The sequence below is a fragment of the Cryptotermes secundus genome, unplaced genomic scaffold (genome assembly GCF_002891405.2).
Source record: "Cryptotermes secundus unplaced genomic scaffold, Csec_1.0 scaffold621, whole genome shotgun sequence".
NCBI classification, from domain to species: domain Eukaryota; kingdom Metazoa; phylum Arthropoda; class Insecta; order Blattodea; family Kalotermitidae; genus Cryptotermes; species Cryptotermes secundus.
Genome location: NW_019727103.1, coordinates 510,522 through 521,422, shown reverse-complemented (window position 1 = coordinate 521,422; position 10,901 = coordinate 510,522). Strand labels below are relative to the sequence as shown.

Here is a 10,901-nt window from a genome sequence, read left to right as displayed (position 1 = left end):
GAGGGGGGCGCTGACTCACCCGGCGCGTCACTGCTGGTGTGTGGGGGGTGGCTCGGCTTGGCGCAACATGTCACAATATGCTGCAGTGGCTGGTGTGTGTTGTTGGTTCACCAGTGAACTATGAAAGTGTTTCATTTACAAGATTGTGTATAATATATATATATACAGTGGAACCTCACTTAACGAGCACCTCTCATAATGAGTAATTCACATAACGAGCAAAACAAATTGTAAAAAAATGACTTGCTTAATGAGCAATGTTTTGCATAACGAATAACGAGAGGAGAAGTCCTGGATTGTGCACTTGCTACATCAGCCTGTGTTTAGCACTCGTTCTGCTATCATCTTAATGTCGCTTGTGATCACACATTTTTCCAAACATGTGTTCAGACATATTATTTGTGATTTTTTTTGTGCAAGGTTTAATAACCCTTGCAAAAATGTCCCCGAAGAAAAAGCAGCAAAAAGACAGCCATAAGAGAATAAAAATAACCGTAGAAATGAAACATAACATCATTAAAAAGCGAGAACGAGGTGTGAGCATGGCTGATCTAGCACACACATACAATCGGTCTACATCAACGATTTGCACGATTTGGAGTTGCATTGTGTGTCACAGTAAGAAGTTGTGGAGGAGAGTTTGTCAGAAGAGGAGGAGGCGGTAACAGCAAAGTAACAATCTTCTGGCACAATAAGAGAAATGTTGAAAGCATGGGAAACTGTTGCATCATACACTGAGAAGCATCACCCTAATAAGGCAGTGGCTATGTGCGCTACAAATTTATTTAATGATAATGCTCTGTCGCATTTTCACCAAATTTTGAAGCGTCGGCAAAAACAAATGTCTCTAGACAGTTTTCTAAGAAATTTACAGTTCTAATGATTTTTTTTATAATGAAGTCCTCACTATAAGCCATAGTCTACCATGGTTTTACTGCATCTAAATAATGCTGTCATGCACAGTTCACAGGTAAGAAATAATAATGTCTGCTTTAAATGTAACAGAAATGATCTCATTTCACAGAACACATTCCCAGTGTTAAGTGAAGCGAGAGTCTAATGCATCAGAATGTTCTCTCCAAATTTTTAATCCATAAAATGAGAAACCATTTCCACTCACCAGCCATCCTGTGTGCCATGTCTCATCGTGATCATGCCTGAATCTTCATTCAGCTTGAAGTGAGGATGTTCAGCCCCTTCCCAATAGAACTTCTTGTCAGGTAGATCCCAATCATCTAGATCATAAACATAAACACGCCCAATTTCTGTGTCTGGTGCTTGACCCTGTTAAACATAAAAATTAAAACAATTAAACATAACTAGGGACATCATATGAATTATCTCTTATAACTATCCCTGCACACAGTATAAAAGCAATTTGACATGACAGTCCACAACATCAGTTTACCAATTTTCTGTCTGTTAATTTTGTTTGATACTGGGAATACAAACTGGACAATTAGCATCCATTTCAGTGAACACCATTTTACCATATGATTTTAAAGCCCTTATTTTCAAAATGTCCATAGATTTCAATAGATTTTCTTGATAATTAAAATATACAGTTGATTATGACATAAGAAAGTGACACCCAACAGCAAATCTTGCAGCAAGTACTACCTTACTCTTAGATTACTTTACATACAAATATATATTTTTCTCTGAGATATGATGTTTTCATGACAGTGAAGGTTTAGACTGTGGTTTTCTGAGTTGTGACACTATACAGCCCTCTGGGTGATTACTGGTATTTTAGAGGAACCTGTTGCTTCCACCTGCAAGTTAGAATTATAGATGGTGGCAGGAGGTTCCTCCATAACTTTCACAAACATCCATGTGGGTATAAAATGTTATAAGACAGAATACCATTCACAATTACATGTATTTCCATTTTTGCTAGCATATTCTGACCAGATGTGAAGCCAAGCCAGTCTTCTGTCATGTTTACAATATTATATTTCAGCATCCTGTTACACTCACACAATATATATGGACAAATTTTCACACTATAAATCACTCCATGCTAATATTCTGTCGTAACTACAATTAATTCTTACAAGATCACCTAACTATTACATACAAAATTATGTCTTCAATGTCTGTTAACTATTCTGCTGTCTTCTGAATTCTCCTCATCCAAACTCTCTCCTGGACTGACCCCTCAGCTATTCTGGAACTGTTTATAATTCTTTGGCATGGACACCACAGGAAACAGAGCAAACGTATTAAAGATAAGCGGCGACACACACAGAGAGCGCCTACCCTGAACAACACATGAACAGCGATAAAAACAAGAAGTGGCCACTGCAACACCGTAGATATAGGGCATGTACCCTGAATACATTTTAATTAAAAATTTTGAAAAAGAAAGAACAGAGATCTTATAGACATTTTAACTTGAATTAAAGTTTTAAAAAGTGCTAATTTAAAAATCAAATCGACGCGTGTAGATTAACAAAGATTTTATACAATTAGAAAGACTGGTGATTTTAAATTTTAACAAGCAGTGTAACAGCTACGTGAGTGATACACACCTGATGATGGCCATTTAGGGCCGAAACATGTAGTGCGGAGGAGGAAAAAGAAGCAAAAACTACAATAAAATTGTTGCACTTAAGACAGTATTTGTCCATATATACTTCTGTCATGTGTTTCAGTGATTAATATGGGGTCTGGATTGGTGAATCGATTTACTGACCATTCCCAAGTTATAAGTCAAGTAATTATAACACTGTTGCTGATTTTCACACTATAAATCACTCCATGCTAATATTCTCAGTCGTAACTACAATTAATTCTTACAAGATCACCTAACTATTACATACAAAATTATGTCTTCAATGTCTGTTAACTATTCTGCTGTCTTCTGAATTCTCCTCATCCAAACTCTCTCCTGGACTGACCCCTCAGCTATTCTGGAACTGTTTATAATTCTTTGGCATGGACACCACAGGAAACACAGTTGTACTATTGCATGGCACAGACCACAGAGAAAACACATGTAATGTGATCACTACCCAGCAAGTTCACTGGCGCACTGACTGGACCTACAGAAAACACATGTCACGTGATCGCTAAGCACTACTGTGGTGACATCACTGCGCCTGCACAGATGCAAGGACACAAAGAAAACACTGCTGCTGTATTGTTGGCCATGTGTCTGTTGCAGGGGTTGCTTAGCAATGGATTTACATTTCACCCTTCTAATCAATGGGTACCAGACTTCAGGAGTAAAAGAGCTGAAGTGTGAAGATGACCACTCACCTGAATCTAGCACTAAAGTTAAATATAGGTGAGCTTCAGTTCCATGCTCCCATACATTTTCATGTTGTATCACTCAGGCACATGAACAACTTTACCTTTATTTTATGCAGGAGTACACAGTTCAGTCCTTGAAATAATATAAGAAGTAACTCAATTTTATATTAATTGTAACTAACACTGTAACAATAATTAACTTAACATCATACAACTCACCATATAGTTATAAACAAATATGTCTTTGGTGCCAGGCTGCATTTTATTGTCATTAACGTCTCCAATGACCACAGTCAGAGTGCTTGTGCCTGACATTGCAGGATTTCCTGAATCCTTAATTACAATTGGGATGAGATACTCTTTTTGTTGTTCACGATCAAATGACCTGAGGGAAGTCACAACCGCCATGCCATCCCCATTAGCTCCCTCTGTAAGATAACAAAGGATATGCCATAAGGATATCACATTATGAATATGCATATATACAAGGGGAAGTCAAAACATAAAGGCAATTTACAGCATATGGAAAGTGATGTTGGCAGCACTGAAAAACTCAGCAGATACAAACAATATGAACCTTGCCCCATTTGTACCTGGTTGGTTTTTCATTGTATTTAGATAAGTGATAATGTTTTGTGACAAGTTCAAAATGGCTGCTCCAGTAACAGACCGCACCTATGAACAATAAACTATGAGCTGATTTTTGTGGTCAGAGGGTGTGAAAACTAGTAAAATTTATGAAAAATTGTCAGTTGAATATAGACCAGAGAAAAATTTACAAACAGGCGGAAATATGATGATTGCTGAGGATGATGAAAGCTCAGAGCGGCCATGTAAAGTGTTAACTTTAATAAGCATATCTATCAACATCTCTGAACTACAGAAAAATAGACAATGATGAAATTGCATGTGAAATCAATTATTAATAGATCTGAAGGCACTGTGGATAATCAAAAGATCAGACAATCTGCTTATGAAGAACAACCTTCTACATATCTTTAAACCCATCAAACATGAAATTAATAAGAGACAACAGGAAAATATATTTTGAATTCTTACTCTGGTCATGTTCAACTTTGAATGAAGCTCTGATGATATCATCTGCATTGGGATCCATCCTAAATGTGAAAGGTGGACCATTGCTCTTTGATCTATCATCATCATCAGTTGCCAGGATCTCCACCACTTTTCTGGGCGGAACATGTTCAGGCAGAACTGGGCGGTAATCCTTAAGGAATGTTGGAGCATTGTCATTAATATCCTGTACGATCACAGTCAGAGTGGCTGTGGCCGTCTTGGGTGGAACGCCATCATCAATGGCAAGCACTTTCACCTGAAAGGGAAAAGCACGAGACAGAAGTTAACCACAAGCCAAATGTTGGTTCATGTTAGAGTTAAATACTAAGAGGCTTGGAGGTGATTTATGACAAGGTTGTAAGTATGCAAAGAAATATCTTACTGTCTATAAGTCAGTACAGAAACACGGGACCCACACAAATAAGGAAGGTTTCTGAGTAAAAATAAGTAAGAATGTAAAAAAGGGGGAGGGGCAATTTCGGTTTACCCCAAAGTGATGTTGGCAATAATGAAAAGATGGTTGGGTATAAAGGAATCTTCTTTCAACTGCACCTACTCAATTTTCATCATCTTTGAGCAGTGGTAATTCCACTATTTTAACCATCTCAAGAGTGAAATTAAAAGGGCATAAAGATACTGTTAGAATGACTTATTCTTTCTTTTTTACACTAAGTTTAGAAACTTCTGATCCAAAGACCTGAAGCACATTTAGACTCTACAGGATGCAGAAAGTGGGAAATACACGGGAACATTCATATTCCCCTAACATTTCTAATTCAAAGCCACCAATATATTCACACTCACAAAACAGACTGCGCCATTGATAGAACACATCAAAGATGATCTGTGATCTTAATTTTGTGGTCACAGGGTATATAAACTTGAGAACTTTATAGATACTGCCACTGTTAAAACCATCAACAACACAAAATCTGAAATTCTTCAATATCCTCCATACAGTACTGACTTAGTGCCATTCAGTTTTAACCTTTCTGAGCCAAAAGCATTACAAGGTTCAGAAATCTTCAGTCATAATGGATTAGAAGAAGTGATCTAAAATTGGCTGAAGATCTGAATAAATATTTTATCTGATGGAATCAAGAGACTTGCGGATGGTTAGATAAAAGGTATTCAAAAGGAGGCAGATTGCATAGAAATGCTTAAGTACTGTGTGTTTGTTTTGTCTAAATTTAAACAGAATTACCTTTACTTTTTCATGTACCTTCATAGTTCAGTGGTGAAGGGACATATATTTTGTTTTAGTTTATTTAACAACACAATGAGAAATCCAGGTTATCTGGATGAGAGTGAACAATGAAATGGAGAAGTGGACGAAAGTTGTTGTGACTACCTTGGCATTTTCCTGCAGGGGCTGAGAACACCCAGAAAAAACCTCAGTCACTGTTCTGGCTGAGATTCAAAATGGGCTCCTCCAGAATACCGGTCAGGAGCATCATTGCTTGAACCAACTTGCTTGGTGAAGGGATATTTGAATAATGACAATAACCAACCTGATGTCGAGGTGTCTCTTCTCGGTCCAGGTTACGCTGGATAGAGACTGTTCCTTCCTGACTGATAGAGAACTGGCGCTTTCGATCTGAAGTGCGATCAATGGCATATTTCACTTTGCTCTTGCCTCCCTGGTCTGGATCCGTTGCCTTGAAGGTTTCCAGATTCTTATCTACTTCTGCATTTTCATACACTGACACCTCTATATTAGGGCGCTCAAACTGTGGTTTGTTATCATTGATATCTCGCAGCTTCACTACCACCCATGAATAGGCAACATGGTACTTGTCGTTGTCATTGTCTTCACCCTGAAAGTAAGTGGAATCCCTCTTAAATATTAACAACACACATAACAATATACAACAGGACCGTGTAACGGAAATCTAAAATGGACTGGCAGTCAAAGTCACAGACCAAGTAACTAGCTAATCAATGCTGCAGTAGTAGAAGCAGAAGTTTCAACATCACTAAAATCTAAGCCTGCTACACAACATGAGAGACAGTCAGTTGAATCCACCTTGAGTCCTCACAATCAAGCTCCCTAGATAAGTCATAATGACATCCTCCAATCTCAATCTTCCTGATCCAAGTGAGAAAATTCCTTCTTTTTTCACAAGAATTCTGTACACATTCCTTGTCTCTTCCACCATACTTACAATCTCAGCCCATCATAGCTTCTTAGATTTCAGCATTCTGACAATAACAAGTGACCTACCTAAATTATGACGTTACTCATTATGTAACAATGCACTGCAATTTGAAGAACAAATTTGATTTTATTCTGGTAATTACTTACATCTTATACATAACTGTCCTTGTACTGACACACATCACTTCTCTGAACTTCAGAATATATCCTGTTATAAAGTTACTTGAAAATCTGTGGTTACATAATCTGTGATGATGGCTTGTCTACTGGATGCAGACGGCTATGCTTCCTTTGACTATCTCTGTGGTATTTCAATTCAATTCAATTCAATTTATTTACATTCCGTAAAATCCAGATACAGGTAGACACCATAGGATATGGAACAAGTCAAATACAGTGATTCTGCACAATAACAATCTAATCAAAAAATTAATAAGAATACAAATTACATAAATATAAGTTAAATGTCCTTCAATTTGAGACTGTTAGCAGGAACGGTGTCAATGAGTACATCGCTAATAAGTAATAAGATTATATGTGATGCTATATAGTTCGGTAGACACGTATCAACATTTTGGGGGAAACTGATGCTTCCATCTTCAAGGTAAATTCTCTTCTATGATGAAGATGGAGGCAGCAGGTTCATCTGAAACACTGGTATGTATCTACCAAAATATGATGCATTATGTCCCAGAACAAAATAATCTTCATGGTCACTACTCTGAGAACTTCAAATAACACATGATAGCACTTTATGCCCTCTAATCATTCAAGCATTGCTCCATAATTATAACATCTTTCATCTCCATCTTGAATTACTCAAGAAATTATTAAGTATAATAAGTATAAATTATAAAGTATAAATTATAAAATTATAAAGTATATAAGTATAATAAGTATAAATTATAAAGTATTAAGCAATACAATCTCATCATTAATGACCATACTGCCATACTTTATGTTGGAATAAAAGAGTCTGTATTAAATTAATATGTAGCTAAACAGTTGATCAGACATTACAATGGTACTTATCATTGCAATGGTTCCTGTGCTTTTCTTATTGGGTGAGAAAGGGGAAAGTAACTGGTTTGAACTTCAGTCCATTCTTGTTACAGCAAAATTAACAAATTTTCCCAGTATTCCTTCCTACAATGAACAACTTTCGCATTTGTTCTTATTAGGCATCATTATTAGTTTCTGAGACACAGAGTGTGACAGATAGACAGACAGATATCATAAGCTAAATACATACCAAATTATTCACTTCATCCCTGTTAGGTCCATATATTTTCATAATAACTTTGTTTTTGAACACTTATAATTTATGTTCTTCCCTAAAGAAAGAGACCACATTTCAAAACCCTACCCAGAAAATTACTGTTCTGCATGGCTATAACCTAACCTTTTGATTTGTGGAAAACAGACGGGATGATAACAGTCTTTGAGCCGAACAATAAGCACTTCAGAATTTATTCTCCTTTTAACTTCATCATGAAATTAATTTCTATTCATTACCATTCTTTCCATTCCACACACTTTTTAAAATTCTCAAATGATGTTACACAGAATCATACCATTACTTTGTTGCTGTTGTCTGTGTGATGTTCACACACTTTGTTATATATTTCTCCAAATACCATTAGTTAAAGTCAAATACTGAATAATTCTGCACATACACTTTGAAATAATGTGTAATTATGTGTCTGTATTCATCACTGAATACTGTAAGAAAAAAACAACTCAAGATGTTGCATGCATCATGAAAACAAGAAATTAATATAAAATTAAAGTTACAAAATCTCAAGGGAAGGAAACAGTTTTGAAGGACCCAGGCAAACATGGGAGAGCAATACTGATCATAGCAGATTTACTTACGTCCTTCCTTATGGAGCTGAGCCCTTCTTGAGGAGAAGCCAAATCTGCAGCTACTCAAGAATTTCCCAGGATTTTATGGAACCCCAAGGTTCATTATCATGTTCATAAGAGCCCCTCACTGGTCCCTATCCTGAGCCAGATCAATCCACTCCATCCCATCCCATCCCATCCTATCTCTCTAAGATCCATTTTAATATTGTCCACCCACCTACACCTTGGTCTTCTCAGTGGTCTCTTTCCTTCTGGCTTTCCCACCAATATCGTAGCAGACTAGGATGTTAAAATGTGAACTTGGCCAAAATGGTGTCCTATGGCAGGCTTTTTTGAACCACATGAGTTTCTATGTTCCACAACAGAAAATATTTTTTACCAGCTCAATGGTTATAACTTTTACAAAGAAATCCCTGCATCATGAGGTCAGTTATAATTCTGAGTGAGAGTAACGCGTGGTTGAGGAACTAAACCTACTATTGCCACTAGGCATGTGTAAGTATAATATCCAGAACTGAATCAAGAAAAGTAATATCTCAATCTCAATTTTAACACTGATTTTCAGTCTTGCACCACAAGAATTTTAAGATAATCACTTTCACTTTATACAGCATCATGCAAGTTCCCCATCTGTCAGGATCATAATGGCTGACAATACTAGCACAAATGAACTTGCCAACAAAATCTGCCTCTCTGTCTCTTTCTGCCAGCACTGTATCTTCCTCTATTTTTGTATGAATCATCAGCATGTGATATCAAAACAGATAAGAAATACATTTTGATGACTTGCAAAAAGTAGTTAATGTTATAACCTGTGATTATAGAGAAAACTGGTCAAGAATTCTCATCTTTAACCTGAACAACAGTTTTCATACATGTCCAACTGCCACACTGGCAGGCTGTATTTATTTTAAAATCGCCTGAGACTATGTAGTTGATGCAATACTTTTGTAATGATATATTCATGAAGCCAATGGATGGCGGTTAGTGTCATATATTGATCTGAAGAAGAAAGTTGAGAATTTCACTGAGGGGGATATATCTTTGTTAAACTGGCTTGTGGAAGAAATATGAGATTTGTAAAACAACAACAGTAGAAGAAAGTACAGTGCGCTCCTGGAATAATGTCTTTGTTGCCTTTAAAAATAACTTAAATGCTAGAAAACTACAGTCTGACAGTAAATGTGATGATAATTTTTAGAGTGACAAAGACATAATAGCTGCAACACAATAATCTCATAAAAAAGTCTAGCATATTCTGTGAAAAAAATAAAAGGAAGTCTAGTAATATCACTGATGGCCAGGAGGAGATTCTAAGCAAGTACAGAAACCTTGATTATTTCATATACTGCATTTTACTGCACAGTTTCTTACAATGATCCATATTAATTTAGTTCATAGCTGAAATATGTGTATATTTTTTTTACCTAGCAACATCCTCCAAAATTTGAAACAAAAGATATTAAATAAATAAGTTTGCATACATAAATAAACATGTCCTCATTTTTTAACACTTCACATTTTAAATAAAGTTTTCAAAACATTCAGGCTTCATTGGGACCTGCTTTCATGCTGGGGCTTGGCAGTATAAATGTTAACACTCACTTTGTCATTGACCTGTATCCTAAACCTGAAGCCATTACTTTGGAGCTGGTCTTCATAATCCAGGGGTTGAACAATTTTCAGCGAGCCTGTCCCATCACCGTTTCTTACCATGGTGAATTTGTCAGCACCATATCCACTGTTCTCTATCACCTGACGGAAAGAACAGTTTCATTACCTATATAATGTAATGTTCAGGGATACGATGACTTATACAATTATTCAGAATTTCTCCTTGAATAATTTACCAAATGTCTCAACTGTTCAGTAGCTTTTTTATTGCATCTAATATTAAAACTAATGATGTTGACACACATAATATCTTCATTTAATATCACATTTAGAAAAGTTTCATAACAATATAATTCTGCTAGTTTCTATAGATTTCCCAGAGGCAAATAATTCTAAAGTATGCACATTGTTTATTAACTTTAGTTTGGTAATCATGAAGCTGTTTTTCTATTGGGCAAAACTGGAATTTTATATGTATAAACATGATATATTATCCAAATAAGTGAAATCCTATTGTATAAAAATCACTGAAATAATTGAAACCTGAAAGGGTTATAGGGACACTTTTCAAATTTAAATTGTGCTTGTTTGACACTACATAAATTAGAGAACTATGATCATCACAAATGAAAGCTCCCATTTCAGACAGCCATTTTTAATGCTGAAACATTTTATTACTTATCATCTTGAAAACTGGACCAAAATCAAGAAGTACACATTTTATTTCTTCATAAAAATTTGTTTTACATTCAGCATCTCCAATACTTTGTCACAGTCTTCAGGCACTACATTCATAAAATCCTCTACAGACTTATTCACAATCCAATGAACTTTCAACAATGGAAGGGAGAAGTAGAAGTAAAAATTAAGAACAGCAGAATCCAGAAGTCTGAAGATACCCACTATTACATACATACATACATACATA

General features: G+C 36.0%; 1 protein-coding gene across 3 annotated transcripts in view; it reads right to left on the bottom strand.

The window, feature by feature from the left end:
• LOC111864440 (neural-cadherin) overlaps nt 1-10,901 on the bottom strand; it is a 447,734-nt gene that overhangs the window by 34,149 nt on the left and 402,684 nt on the right. For all 3 annotated transcript variants that reach the window (XM_023851677.2, XM_023851678.2, XM_023851676.2), the window contains exons 9-13: nt 9,965-10,114; nt 5,847-6,152; nt 4,318-4,591; nt 3,478-3,686; nt 1,121-1,284 (exon numbers count right to left, since the gene is read on the bottom strand). In XM_023851677.2, the coding sequence (XP_023707445.1) occupies nt 1,121-1,284; nt 3,478-3,686; nt 4,318-4,591; nt 5,847-6,152; nt 9,965-10,114 (1,103 nt within the window). The remainder of the gene's footprint in view (nt 1-1,120; nt 1,285-3,477; nt 3,687-4,317; nt 4,592-5,846; nt 6,153-9,964; nt 10,115-10,901) is intronic.